The 25,921-nt window shown below is 40.4% G+C and overlaps 1 protein-coding gene across 1 annotated transcript; it reads left to right on the top strand.

Annotated features, from left to right (window-relative positions):
• Positions 1-6: 6 nt before the first annotated feature.
• Positions 7-17,132, top strand: LOC104275226 (sickle tail protein homolog). The gene is made up of 3 exons (XM_009871124.1): positions 7-85; positions 5,001-5,287; positions 16,929-17,132. The coding sequence occupies exons 1-3, from the start codon at positions 16-18 to the stop codon at positions 17,130-17,132; spliced, it is 561 nt and encodes a 186-aa protein (XP_009869426.1). The 5' UTR covers positions 7-15.
• The last annotated feature ends 8,789 nt before the right edge of the window (positions 17,133-25,921 follow it).

Raw genomic sequence — 25,921 nt, 5'->3', positions numbered from 1 at the left:
CGGTGGGCAGGGACAATGGAGGAGAAGGAATGCCAGAAACTTGAGCTGTGCCTGGCTTTCTCAACAGACAGCAGGCAGATGAAGGGTAAGTAAGAGAATCAAGGCAAAGACGGAGTTGCGTTTAACGTGCCCCTCGCAGCTGCTTTTTATGACTGGAGGCAGAATGCATGGAAGCAAAAAACCCCACGAAACACCAAACCCTTGTCTTTCTTGTGCTAATGGCTCAGCGATTTCCCTGACACTCCAACTTTGTGAGTTTAACTTTCTCTTTAGAGCGATTTCTGTCTAACCTCTAAGGCCGGGAGCGTGCTGGGTCGCTGTCACCGCTTGCGGGACGCTGCCTCGTGCGTGGGGGCAGGAATCACGTCCCATTCCCTTTAAATGCTCTGCATGCTTCACCTATGGCCGAGAAATAGCTTTTCTTTCATAAAAGCAGGCTTGAGCTCTTCTCTTCCTCGGGGTGTCTTTTAAAAGAGGGAGATTCACGGCAGATTGTCACGGGGTTAGTTTACTTTGTGCGAAACCAGTTGGGTTTGTTTTGGAGCGAGGCCAAGAAATCAGAATCAGTGATTTTCACGGTGGGTCAGCTGTGGTGCGTTTGTACGACTCGTGTTGCACTATATATTTTGTCTAAACGCGAATGAAAACTATTTCCTGGTGAACTGTACGTGGGCTGCTCCACGTGGAGCATAACATTCAGGTAGCATGACAAATAGCTAATCTAATCTATAGCTATTGTAGTGTTTGTGGAGCACCTGTGAACGTTCCCACTTCGTGTGTTTTGTATTCCTCATGGGCATTTCAGAAAAAGTTGTGTTACTGTGCTTCTGTGAAACAAATAGTGCATGGTTGGGTACATATAGTTTTTAAAAAAAAAAATCACAGGAGTTTACAAGTATGTAATGTGAGAAAATAGTGCATAAAGAGTTTGGAAAAAACACTTTTTCTTGGAGGGTTCTTTAATTGTTTGATACTCTTTCAGAGTTTTTTAAAGTTAAAATACTGAGCAGTGCGAGTCACGTGCATCTGTCTCTGTATATGTTGATGTTTAGTGGGACGGAAATCTTCACTTAAGGGATGTGTCTGAACAGGAAAAAAAAAAAAAGCCTTCAGTAACTTAGTTTCTTCTGTGTCGTTTGTATAAAGCTGCTCGAGATACAACCGAACCTAGAAACACAGAGCTCTGACCAGACCGATGCTATGATTCCCCAAAATTTTGAATGCTTTAAGCTTTTAACCAAATGTAGTAGTTTTGGCCCATATCCAAAATTTACATTTTAAAGAGAGAGAGTTATAAAGACAGTGGAGTAACTTAGAGTTATTCCGAATACTCTCAAATTTACTACTGGCATAAATATAATGGAGGTGGCTTTGACTCATGCTGTTAAAATTGTATTCTTTCTTAAACTTAAGTGTTGAAGGTGGTTTGCTTCAAGGCTCTGTTTCATAGTATCAGTATGGGTCAGGTCCATGTTAGTTCCTTTCTAAAATTATTCTGAAAACGTTCTTCTCTCATGTCATCTGGGTTGCAAAACAGAACTATTAAAATCCTCACAACGTTTAAAGTAATGAAGCAAAACAGCTTTCCTGACCTCTGTGGACTTCAGGGAGGGTGTGACTTAAAAGAATTGCATACCAGGACATGTTGAAGGACTTTTTTGAATTGCTTCTTTTTAATTTCTAGCTCACAGAAATTAGTCCTTCTTTATAATCTTCCTGATAGTTCTAGGCATACTGCTTCTGTGCTGCACACCTGGAGCTTTCCAGTAGTTATATCCACTGGAGTAATGAGTGATGTTAAGAAGTCCTGAAATTTGTTTTCAGATCAGAGAAGCAACTCAAGCCTTTGGATAACCAAAGCCCGCCCCTGTCAATCAGCACGTGGTGCTTTTTGTTGCCCTTTAGACTTGCTACTTTATTGAACAGAAAGACCTTCAGCTTTTAGCTTCTGAATATGAGGGAGGGAGAGAGGGAGACAAGCTTATCTTACACCTCTGTGTTTTCCATTGGCTTCCCTTTACTCCTGTTCCAAGGAGGGTACTTGCATAAGTTATCCTTGCGCTACTTGTAGCTGTCTTCCGAGAACCATCACATGATCCTTCACACATTTCAAAGTTATCTGGGAGGGTTGATTTTCTGGGTCTATTATCTTCACTTGGAAGATAGGGGGAGTTTGCCCACGCTGTTGTTGAGCAACTCCACGATCCAGAAAACCTCCATCAGTTTCTCCTCCCTCTAGCGCTGGGGCCCACACAGCAGCCGTGGAGCTTACGTGCCCCGAGCTACACAGGAGGGATTTCATCATCTCAGCTTTCAACCTCACCATCAAAGTCATTTGTCCCTATCTAGGAAGTGGCCAAGGAAGATTTTTTCCCAGCAATTACTGGTGGAAAGACTCATATTCAAACAGAGAGCTTGGTTTGCGAAGAGAGTCACGTGCTGCTGTGTGCTGTAATGCTGTGGGACCTGCTGAATGGCCAGGTCGCTCGGTCGGCTTGCTGGCAGGACTAGCAATTAGTTTGCATAGTTTACATTCCTTTCTTTTCACTGGTCTTTGTACAGTATTTTCCAAATATATGAAAGAAAAATAAGATAATTTGTTGATCTTTCTCATAGAGTATAAGAAAAATATGTTATTTTTGATTCCTTCTCAAGGTTTCACCCAATTACAAATAGTGGTAAAACACATTACTTTATAGGGCTCTTTACATTCCAAATAATTAGCCTTTTCTTAAGCTATTGAAATTACTGAAGTGCAAAGTAGGCAAGGGCTTTGTGTGAGGGAGACTGAGGACCCAAAATACACATTCATGAGCTCTCAGTTGTATTTGGCAGTGTAGGTTTACCTGCCTGCTTGAGGAACTGCCTGGCACCAATTCAGTGATTGAAACTGCTGGTACGACCATACTTTAAAGGTTTACACCAAATTGCTGCACTCAGTCACCCAGGCTCACACTTGACTCCCTTGAGCTCCAAGGAAATCCCTTATTTATGTTTGAGGCCTTTGTTCCAACAGCCTGGGGTGTAGAACCTTAGGGCTCTCCATGCAACAAATTCAAGATGATAAAGTACTGCCAGCTTCATCCCACCTCTTCTTCCTCCCACGTAAAATCCATTGAAATGACTGTGCATCTTTCGGAAACCGTTTAGGTGAATGAACTTACTTCTTGCAAGCAGAACTCTCCTTTTTGCTACTTTTTTTCAAACGTGTACCCAGTCAGTAACTGGTGAGGCTGGATGTTTTTCAGTTGAATTGTGCTTTGAAAAGTTCAATGTGTGCACATAAACACGAGGCTGCTGCTCTGAAGGTTTAACCAGGATTGTGCTTCTGAGAAGGTCTTACAAAGTGTGGCGGAGATGGAGATGGCATTTTAAATGCTTCCCTGTGAGCCAAACGTGTTTCTGAAGTTGTGCCTAGGCTGTGCTCGTCAAAGCATGGTGCCACCTGCAGTCTGGGCTTCTGTGTCCAGTTCTGCTTTCGGGATAGGTTTCCGTGAATACAAATGAGAGGCTGTTGTTGGTATTTTTAAGTCCTTGAGCATCATAGGGAGCTTAAAGAAATATGCAGCCTTTGAGGACCTTGCAGGGCCCAGTTTGTGAAACCCAAGGGAATTGGTGGGACATCAGACCAGCAGCAGCTCCACCAGTAAAAGGTTTACTTTTTTACCGGAGTTGGATGTTATGTGGGACTTGGCAGGCAATTGACAATGCACCCCAGAAAGCTGAAAAATCCTCAGCATAAAATCCTGAGATGTGGTAGGCCGGGTGTCAAACTGACTGGCTGAACCATAAAAAGCAGCAAATAGGTGCCTATTTCCAAACAGCAGTGCCATATAAATGGCAGCACATGGGGCAGTCAGTCACTGGGAGGATAAAGGGCCTCAAGGCAAGAAGTGTCAGATGGGGAGAAATAGAGATGTATTAAAAACATGCTGAGGAGGGAGCTTCCTGCTTCTGAGGAGGTGCTGTAAAGGGTTAACACTCACAGGGGTGTCTGAGGCTGCCCAGTAAAAGGTGGGGAAAGCCACATCAGACTTGGAGGGGCGGTTTCAGTGCTTCTGGGTTTTTTGTGTTTGTTTTTTTCTTTGCTGACAAAGGAGTGAGGGATTTTTTCAAAGGTATTGGGTAACAAGGCTCCAGACTACAATTTTTCATGTACCAGAGGGCTCATGTTACACAGTTACCTGAAGATAAGCCAGGATTTACATACCCTCAGTGTCTGCCTGTCTCTTTACAAACATAGTCATGGTCTTTGGTCTTAAAGTAGATTTTAAAATTGTAAAATTTATCTGATTCTTCTTTTCTTTTTATAACACAGAAAACTTGCTTTTATTCTGAATCTTAAGAAATGGTTTATTGAAAAAGTGATGTAGTATTTTCCAGTCCACTGTCCTGTAACATATAAAATCCAAGGGAGATCTGTGAAATTTAAAACCAGACCAGTCAGAAATCAGGAAAAAAAGCTTCCAGAACCCCTCTCCTTTTTCATAGATGTTTCCGAGCACGTTGAAACACACTGAAAAAAAGATTAAGGATTTCAAAAGGAGTTTTATCAGTTTCTATCCTTAAGGATGCTAGTTACGGGGCCATTAAGTGTGCTGGAGCCTATTGAAGAAGCCTGTTTCTTCTCATGGAAAACATCCTGTAGATTTTAAAGGTCAGGGAATAAGGGCCCTGTCAGATCTTCTTTTCAAGTCACATAGTGGTAAAGATGATATAAAGGGAACATCTACTTTAATGATACTCACTTTTCTGGGAGGCAATACTGCAGTTGTATGTTAAAAGTATACAAGTACTGTGCATAGCTTATATAAGTGATTATTTCCGGGCCACTTCTTACAACATTTTAATGCCTAATGATGCAGAACATGCTGTTGAACATTACTACACTTTTAAAAAAACCTTGCTTTTCTATTGATTATTTATTTTTCTTACTAACATGAATGTTGGAATTAAATTCTCATACTGTTTGGGATTTTGTTTTTGTTTTATTTTTTCAGACCAGACAAAGCCCACTTTGCACGTAACATCACTAGACGATGCAGAATGTCTCCAAACTAAAGAGCGCCTTTCGACCCCGAACAGTCACACTTCTTCTAATTCAAAGTCCACTCGCAACATCCCCCGAAGACATACAGTAGGTGGCCCTCGCAGTTCCAAAGAAATACTAGGAATGCAAACCTCGGAAATGGACAGGAAGAGAGAGGCTTTTCTTGAGCATCTGAAACAGAAGTATCCCCACCATGCTACAGCAATAATGGGACATCAGGAGAGACTGAGAGATCAGGTATGAAGGTCAAATTTGTATCTTGCTTTTTGTTTAAGAGTCCTTGTAGGTCCTACACATGGAGTGTTACTTCATTACAAAAGGTCAGAATGTAAGAAAGCATTAAACAGATTTTTTTTTTGTTGTAGCCTAAGATCCAGTTGCTCTCTTGGAATTTAAAGAAACAATAATAAAAATGAAACCATTCAGTATCAGTTTGGAATTGTTTGTTGAAATTGACATTTTTAAAGAGCTCTTGATTTCTATTAGAGTATACGTGGAGAAAGGGATGAAGGTGAGGCTCTTGATCTTAGTATATGGGTCTCTATCTACTTTTCACAGCTGAAGGGAAAATATGGAACAGCTGTTAACTTCTGTTACTCTTTCAGTATTGACACTGCTGCCTGGGAGAAAAGAAAATATCTGTAGAGTGTGACTGTATGCTTTAGCTCGCTCTGTTACCCTTTCATTTGCTTTCTTTTCTATTTTTGAGTCTTTTAATACAAACAGAACGGACTTATCCACAGGTATCTGCCTTCTCCAAGCTGTTTTGACATCCACTTTGGTCTGTCAGCAGCAGACCTTAAGGTGGTTTGCTTCTTGCCTGCCTGCAGTTGCTTTTCAGCAGCAAAAAGTGGGTGTAGGGTCAGAGGAGATGTGACATGCTGATGTATTTCTCAGAGCAGGTGGAGGCTGCTGTGACACCAACCTTCTGAATTCAGAGAATGCTGTGAAAGGATCTTTTCACAGTTTATCTCTGGCCTCCGGTTTTGTGTGCAACGATAGAGATTATTAAGTTCAGCTTTCTGGTCAATCTGCCTTCTTATCCATGATTCATTTTTTTCAATCAGCCATCAGAATTTAGAGTTCTGACTCAAAAATCTTGTGCCCATTGTTCTCAGTTTAACAAATGTTTGACAGCAAACCTTTTTATAAAAGTTGGGGTTTGTTTCTTAGTGTTTTATGGGTATTTCAGTACTATCAGCAAATTAATTGTAAGTAAGGAATTAAGAAAAAAGTTGGAAAAATATTACACTCTGTTATGAGAGTTCTGACTGGATTCCCAGCCTCTTTTGAAGCCTTCCAAACCTTTGGAGATCAGACTGTTGTTACAGCTTTGGAAAGATTGTAACTTGGTAACTCCCCTCCACAACTGGTCTTTGACAGGGTTTCTGGAGAACCCAGGTGCTATCTCACTGCCTCAGAACGTAACTGTTAGAATCCATATGTATCCAGCTAAAATTGCTGGAAGACTTCAGCTCTAATGAGGATGATCTGTTCTTTAGTTTTAAACAGCTTCCTTCCTTTCATTTGAAAGTCTTGAATTTTTTTTTTTCCTCCCCACTTATCTCTTCCATGAACTTTAGTGACTGTGTGGAATGTGCTGGGTGGTGGATAAAGATAGCATACAAATTAAATAAAGGGGGTAGGAGGGGGGTGAAATCCAAAGATTAGATCTTTTGGAGTCATGTAAATATTTAGTTCCAGTGTTGCAGACACTGCAAACCCAGTTTGAAAAGCCTACAGCATTACACCCTACACATTTTGTAATTTGAGCCTTTTCTGAAGGCAATAAATTACAGAAGGAATGCAGTAACTGTTCTTGCTATTTGTTTAAAATATGTCATCCTTGTTAATTTATTGAGGGTAAAATTCATGTGAATGCCTTTTGCTTCTTTATTTTTGATGATTAGACATATGTATTGTGCATAATGATTTTTTTTAGTAATTTTAAAACAAAATAACTTTAGAATTACTGTTAGAGCACCAAACTGTCTTTCCTGGGAATGGGAAGGAATGAAGACTCCATCTAGTCTGCATAACTTATAAAAAAGTAATAAAGTGAACAGGAGTCGCATTGAAAAGGTGCAGAAATAAGTTATGCCAGGTGATTATAAGAAATTTACTTAGTTGAAATATTGTGTATCAAGAGTCTGGTTCATCAGATGCAGTAAGGTTATTATGGTCCTGGCATTACAGTTCAGGGGTTTTTTTTCTTACCAATAGTGTCTATGCATGCAAACACATGTGTGTGTATGTGTTTGTATGTGTGTGTATATATGTATCTCTGTGTACAGCTACACATAGCTATGTATATATATACACATAGCTCTATGTGTGTGCATGTATATGTATGTGTATATATAATGCACTCTTACTTAGCTGCTCCATGAATAAGACCATAATATAGTTTTGCTTTGGAGAATATATATGTGTGTCTAGTTTACTTATTTCCTTCACCCCCCCTGTATATGTATCATGATATAGAAGACAAACAACGTATGCATGTAGTAGGTATGTGTGTGTAACACATATATCACACACAAAATCTGTAAGATGTATGAATTAAAATGTCATGATTTATTTTCCAGGTTCTTTTCCTCCCTTCTTACTTCTCTAGCTGCTCCAATATCTCTAAAGTGGCAACATTATCCAGGGTGGGCATTTCCCCTGTGTGGGAGATCTATCAAGGATAGTAGCTAATGAGACACTATTTTCTCATTTCTGTGTCAAATGGTGCAGTTGGAACATAAACCAACTTGGTATTAACAGTCAGGAGATAGTCCCTTGGATATCGTATAATTTGTCTTCTAGGTTGCTCAGGTCCGTAACCAACAAAAATGGGCCAGAAAAACACGATTGATAATTGTCTCTCTTTTTTTGTTGACGTGTCAGTTTTAACCATCAATCTCTGAGTACGGCAAACTGACCCCTGGTTTGCAGAAAATGAACACCAGTAAAAAATACTTGATGTTGTCAGGTCATATTGTATTACCTCCACCAACAACGTCAGCTCTGAATGTTGTCCGTATTTTCCACTGTGTATTAATGGTTTCTTCCAAAGCCTTGTTTATTCATATAAATCCTTTCCTAGATGTACCTCCAGGGAACCCGTTTCTGCTCTTGATAACCTGCCACAAATCAGAAGTACAATTGTGGCCGGGTAAAATGCCAGTGGGGATTACTGATGGTTAACTAACGTGGTGACCTGAAACCTCCCAGCTCTGCACACAGATCGTCCCTCCTCCACACAGAAGGTTTGCTTGCCCTGTTTGTGATACCTTATTCTGGAAAGGAAAGCTCACAGAGACAGGAGCCATCTTTATTTGCACAAGAGCCTTGGGATACTGCTGCAAGGCAAATAAGCTGGTCTGTTCCGTAAACTGGAGCGTGAGTCTGCAGTAGCCAGCAGGTGCAGGCATGCCTTGTGCACCCCAAAATGCCCTCAGGGGAATGTGGCACCCCATGGCCGCAGCTCTGCCACCCACAACTCAGCAGCTCACTCTCATGCTGCAGGTTTTCCCCCTTGCAGGACAGCCTGGCAGCCAGGCACCAGAGCTCCTTTCACCTGGAACAAAATTTTTTTTTTTTTTTTAGGTAGTGCAAGTTTCTGCAGGAGCTTTGGATACCTTGCCTCTGCCAAGGCTGTCTCGTCTGGGTTAATGAAAGCAAGGCGCTAACGTAATCCCCTGGAAAGCTAGAAAGGAAAAAGAGGAAGGAAGGAGGAAAACAGTCTTGGTCTTCTGAAGTCTGAGATGGTGTGAATCGTCTGCTGCTGAGCTCATGGCAGGACATGGTAACTCGTTTAGGTGGAGTTGACTCCAGTCAGCAGAGAAGGAAGGAGCAGAACAAGAGTAAAAACTGAGCTAGCAGCTGCAAGGATGAAAAAGAGTTAGCAATTAAGAGGTTAAAATGCTAACCTGGCCATGGGAGGGGGCTAATCCCTGCCGTGAACCTGTTTTACAAGTCACCTCGATAAAAAAGCCTTTCTGAGGGGCAGCGAGCAAAAATGAGCATGTAGAAGTTTTGCAGAGCCAGAGCTTATGAGAGTGCCTTAAGAAAAAGAGCTGGAAGATGTTTGCCACAGCTTTCTTTTGTTGTTGTTTGACTAGGAAGTACACTGGGAGGTGTGGAAGGGTTGGAAACAGCTCTAGAATTTCGGCCAGTGCTCCGTGAAGAACAAAGATATTGGCAAACAAAATTAGATTTCCAGCAATTGAAAAAAAACCACCTTTCTGGTGTCTGTGCAAGGCTGAGTGCTTAGAAAACGGTGGTTGAGGGTTTTTTTTTTTTGTGTTTGGTTAGGTCTGAACATGACAGGTAACTCTGGCATCCGAGCAGGTGTGGCTAAGGTTACCGTGGAGATCCATGATGTCATGCTTGATAGAGCATGTCAAGACAGCTAATCTAACATGTAGTTGTTCAAAAAGTCCCATAGGCCAGAACTAAGCTTTATGCAAATAGAAAAGTTACGCTGCAAAAGAGTGAAAGAAAATACGGCTGAGATATGGCGTGCGTTTTACCTGGCAGCTTGAAAGGATTATTACAGGCTTCGTCATAAATTAAAACTTTTGGAACTAAAGGAAGAGGATTTCAGACCTTCTTTCGCCTCACCTGTGGAATCTCACATTTTGGTAAATAAGCCTTTTTCTCTCTCTGCCCTCTCTGTAAAAAAATGCTTTTAAAATCTTGGAGTTTACTTCACCACATTGTTACTCCTGGCAGCAGGACTGAGGCAATAAAGCTAGTTTTCTGGCATGGCATATTCCCTTTTCTCTTTTAGAAATGATTTCTTTATTGAATGAGCTGAGAATTCAGAATTATTTGAAAGTCATTGTAATGTATTATGTTGATTATATGAATCATGCTGGAAAAATGTCCTAGGTAGTGTTTTGGAGGAGAAACTGAGAATGGAGACACTGTATTTATTTGCAGATGATTGCCAGATGTCTCTCCCTTAACTGTTAAAATAGAACCCTAAAATTACAACAGCATTTATTCCAGATTTTGATATCTGCAAAGATACGAAAGCTTTTTTTTTTATTTTCTTAAATGGATCATAGTATCAGTTGGTTAAACTGAGTATGCGCTTTGATATCATAGGGTAGCTCTGGGGCATTTCTTAACATTGTATTTTCTTGGGTAAAAGTGCATTAGTAAAGGGTGAACGTATTTAGCAGCAGAAGTCCAGAAACAGAAAGGCTGTTGGGAGTTTGGGGTTTGAGGTACAAACAAAAGGGTCCCTCTGGAGAGAGAGTAACCCCCCTGGGCTCTTAGCTGCAACCCCTTTTGTGCTTTCATCAATCACGACAGATCAAGTAAACACCAATACTAAGGGATAGCACCCCCACCTCACCCCACCATCCCCCCTGCCTGGCATTGCTGTGATGTGATAACAGGGGAAGCAGGTTTAGGGCTACAAAGTTTAGTTGGTTCAAATTGCTCAGTACGAAAAGGGTTAGAGCTAGGTGGGGAAGGGTGGGGGCTTGCAGTAATTAATGGCCGAGCTTAAAAATGTGAAAAGAGAAAAACCTTAGGTTCTGTGGAAAGGCACCCGAGAAATGTAAACTTGAGAGAAACTTCGTTTTAATGTAAAACCTCAGTAGGATTTAGGGAATGAGGAGGCTGCCAGATATGGTAAGCATGTTATCTAATTCCAGGTGGGAAAAAAAGAAAAGGCTATAAAGATTTTCTGATGTTCTGCGTTGCCTGATCAGGCAAGGTTAAGTAAACTTTTTTTTGGAACATGCATTGATTATTAAAGTGAATGGATTGAATGGACTACAAAGCAAAGAAATCGCTGATTTTTTTTTGGTCACATCTCTTTTGCTTTTAATCCTGGTTGTATCTTGAAACTAAGCCAGTAATGAGCAAGTTTTAGAATTAATTTTAATCTAATATTTCTCCCAAAGTGTGAGTGTTAATTATGTAGTACTACAATACGTACAAATGACAATGTGTCAAATAAACCAGCATATTTTGCATTCGTTACACCATTGCTGGTTGATGTTACGGAATTGAGTAGGGAGAAATTGATTTAGTGTTAATATTGTGTGAAATATTTTCTAGTCTGTACCAATGAAAAACCAGAGTTAAAAAATTAAATTTGATTTTAAAATATACACAGTATCTGTGAAGAATGTGATTTTAATCTGGATATATGTTGCTGCAGATTTTCCTAGTTGAACAAATCCATTTTGTTGAATTACTACTTGGTTCACGTACTGCTGTATATAATGTGTCATCAAAAAATGCTATTTTTATCCAAGAGGTCAGTGTCATACAGCTAGAACTTGCTGTTGTGTCAGCATAAGCTGTAGCTATTTGTTCAGGGTGGAAAAAAAAAGTTTGAGAAGTTATTTCAGGAGATTTCTGTGAGTTCCTGCCTCCCTTCTGCCCGATGGGTACTACCTCCCTGCCCAAGTGAGATGACAATTCCCCAGTTCCCCCTTCTCCTCCCTGGATAATCTTTGTAAGCCCAACAGAACATGTTGCACATACAGGAAGGGGGGACCCTCCGCAGCATCCACACGTGTCCTCTCTCTCTTGTACCATCTGGTACAACAATTTATTACTTTCCAGTGACGCTGCGTGTTAAGGTCAACTTATTTTACGTTGTTAAAAGCACCTAAGAGAAGTGATATGGAAAGCACATATGAAATGTGATTGCAAGTTTAAATCTTTGCTGAATTCCAAGCCCTTAGCTTTTGTTTATGGGAGGACATGATATGACATGCCCATTTGTTTTGAGTTGTAACATGCTCTTTAGCCCCCAGATAATGCTGTGATTGCAAGATATTTATAAATAGCCCGATACAGAAATGAACAAAGAGCTAGTTCATTAGCAGACTAAAGTGGACTTACTTCGTATTCACTGTAAGTGAAAATTTCGAGGAAGAAGAATGTTCCTAGCAGAATGCCTCAGTGGAAAGTCTTTCAATTGTACTCTCACTTAAAAAAGTAAGGCAGCATATTAAGGTATGTATTAAACTACTAGCCCTGAGGTATATCTGGAAGTAAGCAGTGTTTAACTACTATGCTAATACTTGCTTCGATAAACCTAAGGGGTTTTTATTACTTTTCACTGATATAAATGAAGAAAAAGCTGTTCTTTTGAAAAAGCAAACAAAACAGAGGTGCAAAAAGGCTAATAAAGCAATTCCTTTTCTTTTTCCTTCCCTCCCCCCGTGCAAACCACACACCAGTGCAGCTACTTTGCCCCAACAGGATTAGTAACTTTTCTTCTGTGGCAACGCCTCTGCATTTTAAATAGAATGTATTGTTTGTAACTCAGAAGTCCCAGGTAGTTGTTACATGCTTACCATTGTTCATGTGACTTCTGTATGTGTATTTTTCTAATCTAATTTTATGACAAAGAAATGTGGTTTTAGAATCCTTTGTAATCAGGTCACTGAATAAATACCCACAGTAATCTTGTTTTCGTACTTACGGCTAGATACAATAAAATATCTAAGACTTTGGTATCCCTTAAAGCATGGTTCAGGCGACTGCATTCAAAAGAGTTGCCCATGGAAACCTCCTCCAGTTATTGTAGATACCTGAGGTTCCTTGGGTTTCAGAAACTTAGCTTTTCTGGACAAAAGTATCTTGAGGCACTTTTATAGATGTGTTATTGCACATACTCAGTTTAGTTTTGGTGCTTTCTGGGTTGCCTATGTAGATGACTACCAAAAGCTGCATTGAAGCAGTCTGTAGTACCTTGTTTGTTGGATGAGTTCAGTGCAGGACTAGCTCCTTCACTGATGGTGGAGAGGACAACCTGTGTCCTACAAAGTGACTCAGCAGTGACCACCTCTGTGGTAGATGCAACTCATGTCTCCTCTGAACCTGTGCCTGATGCCCTCCTTCCTCTGCAGACACTTGGAGGTGTTTGGGATAGGCAAACCCTACATTTTCCCATTCAAAGTCAAGACACTGGACAGTGACATGTTACAGAGTTTGGTCTCCTTAGCCTTGTAGTTACACCCCTCAGGGTTGCTGCTGAATGAACCTCATCACAGGACTGCAGAACTGAGATCTTCTCTTCATGCTGTCCTTAGCAGCATGAAGAACTTGCTTTCCTTTTTAATTGGCAGCAAAATTTGAGGAGTCAGTGATGAGAGAGCCCTGGCCTCATGTTACTGGTTATCAAGGTTCTCTGCCTAGAGATGGAGGTGAGGCGGTAGAACCTTCATTAGGCTTAAGCAACCAGAAAGCTGAATCTTGTCCTCCTTCTTTACATGTTCTGCAAAAGTAGATTGGTGTATGAAGGCTGCTTTGCTGCTTCTTCCTCTTCTAACTCTACTTTTAAACCAAGGCACCTCAGGTTGCTGTTCTTCATGCCTAGCTCAGGGCTGAACAGCATGGGAGGTGTGTTCAAAGCATCATTCTTTATGAGCCTTCTCAGTGACCCCAGAGTTCACTTCAAACCCCTTATTCACTCATGAAAGAACAAAATGTTTGTGACAGATGTGAAGGTGAAGCTCTGGTCTACAGACATCTTTGGCCATGCTGTGTCTGAGCAGGTGTTTCCTCTTGCCTATAGTTCTGGAGGTGTGTTACAGAAAGTGTAAGAATTGCTTGTTTGGCAGGTGAGGAGCGTCACAGACAGGTAGTGGTCTTGGGTGAGAGGAACAGATTAAAGTGGTGGCAGAGCTGGGGTTACAGTGTAGCTTTCCTGGTTGTTGGTCAAGGATTCCTTCTGTCGCCTGCGATATGCCTCAATATTTATGAATATTTACTGTGTCTCAGGATAATTTCCCTGAAATTGTGGTGAATGTACTTGAGTTTTTCTCTTTTCAGTTGAATAGTCTTGGGAACATTTTTGTGCTCTTTGGACATTGTCACTTGGGAGGGGAGGACATATTTATGTCAGTCATTAGCAAAGTAAATGCACCTCTGGACCATTCCCTCTGTATTACAGCGGTTTTCGGTTGATTTTCTAGCAAAGGCAGGTTGCACTGAAAACCACCTCATTAACTGGCTTGGTTTAACCATAATCCCTGGGATTTAAATCTCTTTTCTGGGTTTAAATAAAAGAGCAAGAGTAAATAAGACAAGAAAATCACTTACGGACAAGTATTCCAATTTCCTTTCTCTTCAAATGAATTGAGTACACCAAGAGAAACAGTACTATTGTTAAAATTGCAGCCAACACCTGTGACTGACAGCAGCCACCAAGATGTGTGTTTTTAATATTCACACAGTCACGTTAATTGTGCCAGTACGTTAAATTCAGAATCTAGTGGTATAAAGTTTCACATCTTGACACTTCAAGCCAAGACTTTTGGTTGGTTGAGTTCATTTTGAAGGGTCCTTTTTTTGGTTTGGTTTTGGTTTTGTCTTTAATTAGTACTTTTATACTACTGCATTTTGTGTGGTCTCTTCTGTTGTGGGTTATAGTGATTCCATTCACTCACCAGGAGATTTCTGCCTTAGTAAACACTGAGTGTTGTCATTTGTTTAAGGAAGGTTTTCACTGACTGATTAATACACTGCCATAGGTGCACTTCACTTAACCCCCCACAGCTAAAAATCAAAATTCGTTGTTTAAAAAAGGAATAGAGAAGCTGTTCTCTTAGGTTACATCTGAAGTCCTGAAAAAGCAGTAGTAGTTTTTCACCATGGCTTCTCCCCTGAGTTCCTAAGGAGGTTCTAACAACCTCTCAGGAGGTGGATGCTGGGTAATTGGCCATGTACACCATGCACTTTCTGATCTTTAGTAGTTACAGATTATTTAGTCCTACCTCCTGAGATTTATTTTATCTTCCAAAATTATGTTCTTGTTAGTTGTTAGACTGGATCTTCTTGATACCTGCAGGAATGTCCAGTTCTGTTTTGGATTTCTAAATTCTTGATGTTTTATAGTCTCATGACTGTAAATTCCAGAGCTCAACTAAGTTTTAAGAATATTTCAGTCTCTGAGGGGTTTACGTTTCTTGCATTTATGTTTGTGGAGTATCTCTGTGCTCCTGACTTCATTCAAAAGAGAAAAAACTAATTGTAATTCCATTTCAATCAAAGCTAAGTATTTTTGCGGTCTGGAGGGAGATGTCTGTCTTCCAAGGGAGGAGGAAGGCAGCAGGAGGAAGAAGTAAACAGTGAAAAAACCAAAGAGTTAAAACATTTTTTTAGTTTTAAATAAGTTGAGTCTGATTTAAAATTTTACATGATATTCAGTTCCAGATACACTTACTGCCAGATGAATAAGCAGAGACTTTTCCAATTTGCACCTATTTTGTGGGTATGTGGATGTCTAAAGTCTGGAAACAAACCTGCTGTCAATGTCTATGTATGAACTTTTTGGGCTTTCTTCCACTGTGCTTTGAAAGCATAATTTTAGCTGCATTTATTCAGTTATAGCCCTGTGTTTAGTAACACAAAATAGAATACATCAGATTGTTGTAATTAGTGATAAATTACTCACAGAAGGAACAAATATTTGACTTGGATTAGAATAAGCAAGTTGAAATATGATTTATTTCCTATTGGCTAAGTAAATTAATTGTACAATATTGGTTAGCTGATTTAAATAACATGAATATCGTTTGTAAGGAAGAAATATTATTTAGCATAATGTAAAAAAATGTTTAAAAATACGCATGTAACAATTTTGTGTACCTGAAAAGCCAGGATATTTGTAAAATTCCCTGTAGACCTTTAAAAACTGTTTTATTACCTATTATTTTACAGAGAGGTGACAGCTTCAGTAAATTCTTGATCTAGATTATATTTTTCCCTAAAAGTCTTTAAAAAACCCCAAACAAACCACTGAAAACCTCACAGATGTGTGCTGATTTCACTTTTTTGTTATGCACATCATGCTTTTTTTTTTTTAAAAACTATTTCATATTAAAATTGCTCAATAGCTTTGCATTAAAAAGACAGCATAGAATCATAGAATCATAGAATGTTAGAGGTTGGAAGAGACCTCGAAAGATCATTTAGTCCAACCCCCTCTGCCAGTACAGGATCCCCTAGGGCAGCCACACAGGAACACGTCCAGTCTGTGCCAGTGCTCTGTCACCCTCACAGTAAAGAAGTTTCTCCTCATGTTGAGGTGGAACTTTCTGTGTTCTAACTTAAACCTATTATTTCTTGTTCTATTTCTGGGCACCACTGAGAACAGATTGTCGCCTTCCTCTTGACACCCACCCCTCAGATATTTCTATACGTTAATAAGGTCCCCTCTCAGACGTCTCCTTTCAAGGCTAAATAGCCCCAGGTCTCTCAGTCTCTCTTCATAGAAGAGATGTTCAAGTCCCTTGATCATCCTCGTAGCTCCCTGTTGGACTCTCTCCAGTAGGTCCCTGTCTCCCTCAAATTGGGGAGCCCAAAACTGGACACAGTATTCCAGGTGTGGTCTCACCAGGGCAGAGCAGAGGGGGAGAAGAATCTCCCTAGACCTGCTAGACACACTTTTCTTAATGCACCCCAGGATCCCATTGGCCCTCTTGGCCACAAGGGCACATTGCTGTCCCATGGACAACTTACTGGCCACTAGGACTCCAAGCTCTTTCTCCATGGGGCTGCTTTCCAGCAGGACATCCTCTAATCTGTATGATGTCATCTACTACCCAGGGATATGGGAAAACCTCGCTATTCCTCTGTTCTTAGGCTGGGATCACCACAGAATCACAGGTACCATGCCAGTAACTGCTGGGAGTGTTTTATGGGTTGCTTTTTAGTGAAGATCACTATTGCTTTTATTTGTTTCCAGTTGCTAATCCAAACTGCCATCTTTTTGGCTAATCCTAAATCCAGGGCTGGAGGTACAGGCAGGATGGTGCTTTATCCAGCCCCAACATGCTCCTGTGTGGGCGAGCAGGGCTGAGAAGGGCTTCTGCACTGTGCAGCCTGGGGACTCTCTGTTTTACCACAGGCAGTTGGCATGGTGTCTGTCGCTGGAGAATTCAGACGAAAACGTGTGATAGAAACAGCATCAAAAGCTTTCTGGAAATCGGTGGAGAACTTCTCCCTGCTGGACATTGCGGAAGGGTGGGCTGGGATGGAGCGAGGAGACATAGATCCCAAAACGCTTTTCTTGGCCCCATCGGCACTGGTGTCGATGTCAATGATGGCCTAAGTACAGCTGGCTCAGACTCCTCGCAGGTTGACTGACCGATGTGCTCTTCCTCTGAAATCAGACGCAAGCGTTTAATTTCTGGCTCATGTGTACTTCCCTTCTGTTTTATTTTTACCGAGTGTGTTCTGCACCGGACGCTGCGGCAGGGCCTTCCCGCCTGGCCAAGCCCTGCAGGCACCTGCTGCTGCCTAGGCCGCTCGCAGCGCTCCCTCACAGCCAGCAGCTGAGGGCCCTGCCGCAAAGGCAGGGCTCATGGCCACAGCTTTTTAATCCCGTCCTGAACAACTGGCTTAATCCCATACCGAGCCTGGGATCCTTCTGCAAGCAGGAGTCAGGTTTCTTCCCAAGGCCGATGAATAGCTTTCAGTAGTGCAGGATCATTGCGGAGGTCGTGTATGATACTTGGGTATTGCTTTAGCTTAATTCCACGAGAGGTTTCACTGTAGCATTAACTATTTGTATTACTTTGATCGTACTTTTGCATATGTCTTTCTACTGTGCATGTTTCACCCTCTTTTTTCGTTGCTAGATCATGACCTCATTTGGCTTGGGTATTAATCCTGTCACAAAAGGGTAATTCTAGCCCATCTGCAATTGTGTATTTGTTCAATCCCCACCCGCATGCAAGCATGCAACCATGAGAAACCAGTATTTTTTTATATGTGAGTCATTCATACACCCGGATGTGTAATGAAATTTCACATCAGATGAGGCTCAGCTGCGTTTGCACACTTATAGAAAATCTGTACCGGGAGGAAGAGGGACTCGTGCTGCTCCTGGTTCTGTCGCTCCATGCTGGTGGCAGTCTGATGCCGAGGGGATGGATTTTGAGGAGATAACCACTCGTGCTCCTGTGGCACAACGAAGACGAAAAAAGAGCCTCTCTGCTCTTTGCTGCTCCTCTGGTGACTCTTCTGCAAGCCAGGTACAGCTCTTATGAAGAGCCAGGGCTTTCCTCTGTGGAACTTGTGCATGGGTTAGTAGAAGCTTTTGGATAATTTTTTTCAAGAGACTGCTCCCCATAAGAAGGAATGTCCTTCAGTGTTCATTATCATTATCCTATTGTCTACAAATATTTCTAGGTTGGTTTTGAAAGGTGCAAAACCCTTGTGGTTACTACAGTACTTATCAGACATTTTTGAGAGGGAGACTGACAGTCTATAGAGGAAAGGCTTCCCTTGAACTGTGTTAAAATACAGTTTGATTTCATCTTGTGGTTTCAAAATTGGTCATACGCTGTCCAAAAACCAAGGTGCTTTTTTCTATAATTATATAATCCTTATAAATATAGGTTAAACCTTACACATATTAAACCTATGTGTAAGGCTTGTTCTATTTACTGGAAGTCTTCCAGAACTCTGAAGTAACTGCTATTTTGTGGGCCTCTTCTGAGTTGAAGGTCTAGAAAACTTCTAGAAGACTTCTGCTCCAAACACTGTTGGACAGTGAAGATGAGTGAGCTGCTTTTTTTTTTGCCATGCCTTCTATTGCTTCTGCTGCAATATTTTGGGTTTGAGATATCTTTTTTCCTCATGCTGTGACAGCAGGTATTCCTTTGTTTTAAAGAAACTGAACTCACAAGCTCAGTCTTGTTTCTGCATGACTTAAACCTGTCTCAGAGACGTTATTTTGCCAAGAATAGTTCCACTTCTAATACGCCAGACAGATTTCTTTGTGCCTGGGTTCTGCAGGCAAAGCCAGCTTAGAATTTAGGGAAACTTTTAATGGTTTATAAGAGGAGAACTTTGGAAATAATAATTAAAATAAAGAGTAGTTCATATGTACTGAAGCAAGCAGTTGTGAGGTGCTTTTCACGTTGGGTTAGGGTTTTTTTAGTGTACTTTGGTGGATTTCTCACAGTACTTATTAGTGATGTATTACTAGAGAGAGAAGGAGTTGGGCTTTTTGTGATAGATCACAGCTATGTGATTCTAGTTGTAGAAACTGGGGCAAATAATTCTGAATTGATACCAAAAAAGATTTTTGGTTTCAGGTGCTCAGTCTCTGTGAAGGCTGTTTTTCCTAAGGAGACATAAAAACTTGTGGATGTATAACCTCTTAGATTAGATATACTCCCTGTGTAGCCTTTTAAACACAGCAGACTAAAACTAATGTGGAGTAAAACCTACAGATGTATTGAGTTGCCTGGCAAAACAAGGGTGGCTTAGGTAACCATTCAGTAGCTTATTGTGGTAAGATAAACATGGAATTCTAGGTATTTTCTACAATAAAAGAACTTATGTGTTCTTTGATCTGTGCTTTCTACTGCCACTTGTCAGACTTTCCTGGATACTGCCAAAATGTCTGTGCTTTTGTCATTGTCTTTCTTTTTTTTTCTCCTTCTTTTTCCCCCTTTCTTCTTTTTTTCTTCTTTCTCCTTTTAATTTTAGGATCTCACTATTAGATTTTGAGGGCAGAATATTTTTTTCTAACTTCCTCTGAAAAAAGCAGTCAGACAGAAGTTATCAAGCCTTTCAAGTGAGGTTCGTCTAGCCACTGCTGCTTTGTTTTTGGCTTATCATCCCTGTGGTTTGAAAACTTTCTTGAATGTCTGGGTTCTGTGATCTTTCAGAGGTCTTTTAAAACACAGTCATCATTTCAAAATGTTCACTCTGCCTTCAAACAGTTTCAGTGGAGATGAGTGTGATGATCTGGTTTTACTTACCTCAATGTATGGCAGGGACCTATGTTTGGAAATAGAAACTTGCATACTGTTTGACTACTCATTTAACTAAACCAGCCAGCCTGATTTCGTATTGATATGTCTGCCAACCCACAAAATCACCTGCATTTGTTCACCCAAATTCAGCAAAGTAGCTGAGTCTGGCGGCATCCTGTTGCAAAAGGTAGCTTTAAGTTTTTTTTATCTGAAATCTAAGAGGGAGGGAAAGTTGAGTAAGAGTTTTGTTGAGAAGAAAAGCCTTGATTAGCTATGGAAAAGGTTTCACCTTGAGTCAGTTCTGGGTATGTTGAGTGTTGCACTTAGGAGCAGAACCATTAAAATCCTTTTGAAAAGTAGTGACCAGCACAGATTGAAGGCTCGACATTAAGTTGTGCTCAGCAAAAAGACAATAGTTTGTCTCTTACCTGACTAGGCTGCCTTGGCTCACAAATAAAGGGAGAATTTCCAGTTTTCATGTCAATAACAGACAGGTAAGCAGTCATAACCATGGGTCTGCTATTTGATCATTTGAAAGTTCAGGCTCCAGGAAGGATTGCAAAGAACGAATTTGCCCAGCCCCACAGCCCATGTGATCTCTCCTGTCACTTTGTTCTCATCTAAGAGGAGGATCAGCCAGTTGTTTCTCATCTAAGTCCCCGTTGCAGACACACATTAGGCATTATACTCAAACATTCCCCGTGGAAGTGAAGCTGCTTGTCAGCAGTGTAATAAAGGCCCCGGTTTTCCCCACTACCTTTCCTGAAAGCTCCATGTAAACATGTGACAAGGCAGATGGTGTGTGATAACCAAGCTCTTCCTATTGGAAGTTCTCAGTAAGTAGGAATATATGAACATCAAACTGACCTCACCATCCCAGGTGGGTATTTGGGTTAACTGCTGTTCATTGGAGATGATTTCAAAAGCATCTGATCGAGTTGTTAATACAAGTGCTGTTTTTTCAGCAGTATTTTTTGACTGATAATAGATTAATTACCTTCTGTGGGTCCAAAGTGCACTGATCAAAAGAAAAGTGTTGCTGAGATCTGGAGATGTTGTGGGAGTTGTACGTCTCTCCCCAAGCCTAAGCCAAAAAGACACAACTGAAATGAGTTAATAATTCATTGTGCTGGAAAATTTCTTAAATAAATACTATACTATGAACTTAGCTTGTCTTGAAGGTGAGTAGCTACTCTACCTTCACTTAAAAGAGAAGGATATATTCCTTTGTATCAGTAGAGCTATTTCTTTCGTGCCAGATTGTGCTGGTCAGACAGGATAAGGAATAAAATGATTTAAAGGGGCCTTTTTCTCCTTTTTAAGAGTCTGAGAATGAGCAGTACAAAACCTGTATTTGTTTCTCTGACACATGGTTGTGCTTCTTCGTGTGAAAGCAGTGCAGTCTTAATCTAAATTTGAATTAATCCAACCATTAAGAACAAGCTCATTGTTTAAAGATTTGCAGATACTATTTCACAGGCCAAGAAGCTCAGAGGTTTTTTCAGCCATAGTACTAGAAAAACAAAATGAAAGCAAACCATGATGCAGTTGTTTTGATCATTTCTTTCTTTTAGAGGGTATTTGTTTGTCTTCTCTCCTGCAACAGAGGCTGCCACAAATCATTTGTAGAGTACAGTGACCTTTACGGAAAGACTAGTAGTAGCAAGTGCTTAGGGATCACTTGCTTGATAACTGGAGAGAGAAGATTATTGTAGCATCAAAGAAATTATCTAAAGGATGAAATATCAAAAAGACACAGACTCCTCCCAGCCTCAACCCCTTGTAGAGGAGCCAGAGATGTATTAGCCTCCAGCATTGCTGGACCACTGGAACAGGTCATCTGGTTTTAGTCCTGGGAAACAGCTTTTCAGTGATACCAACATAGTTTCTACTTTTCCTCCTGAAAGATTGAGATCAAGAATGTGATTTACCTGCAGACACAGGCAGGGGAAGGCCATCATCTGATTACTTCCCAAAGGAAGTTGTGAGGAGTGTGATCAGGGTGCCTGGAGACTTGCTGCTGCTTGGGACTAGCAGAGAAAGAAGTAGGCAACGTTTAACGTTTGAAGAAATCCATCAATTGCTCCAAAGGTCAGTGATAAAGTAGCATTCTCCTGGTTTGCCAACTTGAGTTGAAAACAACATTGCTGAGTTTCGTTGCTCAAACTTATTTTGTATTTTTTTTAAAATTCACAGTGAAATGCGAGTTCATTTGCAAAGAGGTAAATATAACATGAAGTTAGATTTTTCCATATGTACAGAATGTTACATGTGTTAACTTCCTGACGTAGTTGTTGGGACTATAGTAAAAGGCAGCTTTTATAGTAATGTGGCTTATTACTGGCATCTGGGATTTGGTGAAGAAATTTGCTCTGCTTAGGCTGCCAAACAATTGCGTTACAATCTTTTACTGTAGGAGTTTGGCATGTTGTCATGTCAGATATACACTATCTTGTTACAAAATCGGAGTGTGTACCAACCTCAGAAGGTGTATTTTAATATGAGGTTATCTTTTTTTTCCTGAATACTTCATAATTAAAATACACAAAAAAGTTGGTAAGCAGTTCTGTAAAGATGTGAAGAGAGACAAGTGTTAGGATGATGATTTTACAAATAAAGTTACAAATAAAATGAGGCTAAAACATGAAGTCAAAGGTAGTGAACTGTCAGAACAAAGTAACCATCTTAGGAAATGTGCGTGTGCGTTTCTGCACAGACAAGCGTTTGCCCCGCATGCAGTTCCTGTGTGGCTGAATCTGCTGCTGCTGATGTAGAAGTTATGCAGCTGCCTGCAGAGTAACTTTCTGGGGTGAATACATGATATATCAAAAATAAATGTTCAGTAACCTGCAATACTACATGGATCAAAATTTTCACATACAAGATCGCAAAAGAAGATTGATTGGTATTGAGACAACTAGCAGCAGCATTACAAACCTACAAGACCAGGTGATTTTGTAAACTTCTGCCTAATCTTTTGAAAAATTTAATGAAGAATGAATTAGCTACATTTGAGCAAGCGCATGATCATGAGTCATAGCTAAGTCTAAATTGGAAAGGACCTCTGGATACCACCTGAACTGAAAGCAGGGACTTAGATTAGGTTATCCACAGCCCCGTCAAGCTGAGTTTTGAATATCCCCAGTGAAGGACATTCCATCATTGCTCTCTTTAATATAGTGCAGGTTTTTTATTGTTGTTATGGTGAAGGTTTTTTCCTTTTTTTTTCTTTTTTTTTTTTTTCTTCTTATAGCCAGACAGGATTTCCAAGAATGGGGTAAGCCTTACCCTGCAAAACAGTAAGTCCGGAAGGGATTTAAGAATCTTTTGAACTGGAAGTTCATAAGACCTTCCTAGTGTTACACTATGGTATAAGGGGAAGGAGTTATTTTCAAGGAAGACAGTGATTAAGACTCAAGAGTAGTCTTGTCTCTGGATGCACATTGTGGCAAGAATGCGTGCTGTTCTCTCTGAGAACCGTGAGGTTTTTAATCCATTAACCTTACCAAAATAGAGAGCCTCCTTGATTAAGAAATATTAAACCTCCTGAAGCAGGAGAAAATATGCTGGCTTTATATCAGTTGTTTAGAACAGTAATGAAAATCATAATACAAACTAAAGGTTATAGTTGGAGCGTTGAGCAGATTCAAGTCAGGAGTAATGCACAGCATCTTTTGCAGGAGAAATGATTCATTATTCTGACAAATTATCAAGGGAAGCAAGAGGTTCTTCAGCTCTCTAAATCTTCCAACTATGACAGGTTGCTTTTCTAGCTGATATGCTTTAGTCAAACAAAAGTTACTGATGAATAGGGCTAACTGGCAGAGATTTATTGGTTCTGCCTTGGCCTCAGTTATGCAACTGAGGCTCTTGGCTATTCATGCAATTTTAATGTTTCAAGGACTGGAGCTGAGTTTGACCCAGCTGCTTTTGGATAGAGCGCTAACAAGAATGAGCTATTTCAGAAATAAAAAATTGCTTTAGTTTTTAGAAATTTGGGTTATTTTAATATATAAGATACAAATAGGAGTTTTACGTGAAATATTATAAGAAAAAGAGTTAAGGTGAATAGAATCATGATAGAGTTAAGGTAAATAGAGCTTACCATTTATGATTAGAATAATAATGTATTTTCTTATTATCCCAGTCAGGGTACCAATAGATATCATGGACAACCACAAGAAGAGCCTGAGTAATCACTGCCTCAGAAGCTTCTCAGCCTTAAGATGCCCTTAATTCAGAGGAAATTTCTACTTTTACTGAAACTTTGAATTTCTCCTCGTCTATTGATTGGCAATATTCTTGCTTACATCAGTAAGAGTTTTGGCAATATTAGAGACTTTGGGGTTGGTCCACCTTAAAATTGTTACTTCATAAGTTACTGCCAGAGTCTCCCATTGCTTCATGTACTGTTACTTGCAAGTAATGGATCTGGTTACAGGGATTTTTTCGGAACGTGGACAAAACTACAATACACCTTAAAGCAATCAATAAATAACCCACAACAAATTGTTTTGGAAGAGGCAAATAAAAAACCCCACCCTCACTGGAGCAATATTCAGCAATACATAGAAGTGTACCTCAAAATGGGACATTGCACCACATTGACAGTTATTTTCTGGCACAGCAAAATGAGAAATGGGAGTCTCTCTGGAAGAACAAGGTGACAGAAATCAGAATGAGTTTTCCAGGGGGAAATGATAATAAAGTGATATAGTCTGAGAATGAGAAACTTCTGTTAGGACTCAGACCAGAAGCAAGAAAGGGGCAAATATTGCATTTTCTAATGTAATATGGGAAATGTATAAGCAGAAAATAATTCTTGATATGCTCAAAGTATAGCATGGATCTTGCTGAAAGGTAAACACAGTTTTAGAAGGGATTAAGTGAACTCCTGGTGTGCTGCAGAGCTGATTGCAGGAGAAGAGCCCTTGTGAACCCGGTGACTGAGGAGAGGGCTGCACAAAGCTGCCAGTGCCGAGGACCCTAATGCTGGTAGCTGGGAAGGATGCCCTGAATGATGTATGGGAGATCTCTATGTCTGTTGTGCCTGGAGAAATTAGGCTTTGATATGATTGTGTGTAGCCCAGCTTTAGGTAAGTGTGGAGATCTTCACTCCACTGAATGGATAGTTGGGGTTTGGATTAATGGTTCCAGAGACCATCTGAACTATACCTACTTAAAAATATGTGTACATGTGAATCATTTTCTTGTACAAATGTTCTTTAATTTCCAGTCATATGAGGGATAAATTGGTAGTATTTTTATAAAGTTGTTAGCCAGCTGTACATTCTTTCTGTAATGCTTCTTTCTTCTTAGACCTTAATTCTGTATTAAGCAAAACCAAATTTGTAATAAGAGCTGATAATAGCCTAAGTTGTTGTTTAAAAAAACCTAAAAACTGTCTCTATTCAGTTTCTACTTTGTTTAGTTTAGACAGTCTGCATTCATAAATACCCCATTATTGCATTAAACAGTAGCAAGTTTGACAGTAGTAAGCATAAAAACTCTTATTTTCCCCATGCCCCAGTAGCAGACTTTTCAAGTTTGTGTGGGTACCCTCCAAGAGGTTTGTGGTCTCACTGTCAGCTTTGTTGACTGCAAAATAAGTGGAGAAGTTCATTAGGGTCATTAGGAGCAGTCAGCATGTTTTTTTCCAAAGGGAAGTCATCTTTGACCAGCCTTTTATGGAGGCATAACCAGGTGGATACATGTTGACAGTGCAGTGGATGTGGTTTATCTGGATTTCAGTAAAGCATTTGACACTGTCTCCCACAGCATCCCCATAGCTAAACTGAGGAAGTGTGGTCTGGATGATCAGGTAGTGAGATGGATTGTGAACTGGTTGAAGGAAAGAAGTCAGAGAGTTGTGGTCAGTGGGACAGAGTCTAGTTGGAGGCCTGTATCTAGTGGAGTCCCTCAGGGGTCAGTACCAGGACCAGTGCTATTCAGTATATTCATCAATGACCTGGGTGAGGGAACAGAGTGCACCATCAGCAAGTTTGCTGACGACACAAAACTGGGAGGAGTGGCTGACACACCAGAAGGCTGTGCAGCCATTCAGCGAAACCTGGACAGGCTGGAGAATTGGGTGGGGATAAATGTTATGAAATACAACAAGGGCAAGTGT

The sequence above is a fragment of the Apaloderma vittatum genome, unplaced genomic scaffold (genome assembly GCF_000703405.1).
Source record: "Apaloderma vittatum isolate BGI_N311 unplaced genomic scaffold, ASM70340v1 scaffold37846, whole genome shotgun sequence".
In the NCBI taxonomy this organism is placed as follows: domain Eukaryota; kingdom Metazoa; phylum Chordata; class Aves; order Trogoniformes; family Trogonidae; genus Apaloderma; species Apaloderma vittatum.
Note: the sequence above shows the minus strand (reverse complement) of the source record. Positions and strands in the feature narration are given on the sequence as shown.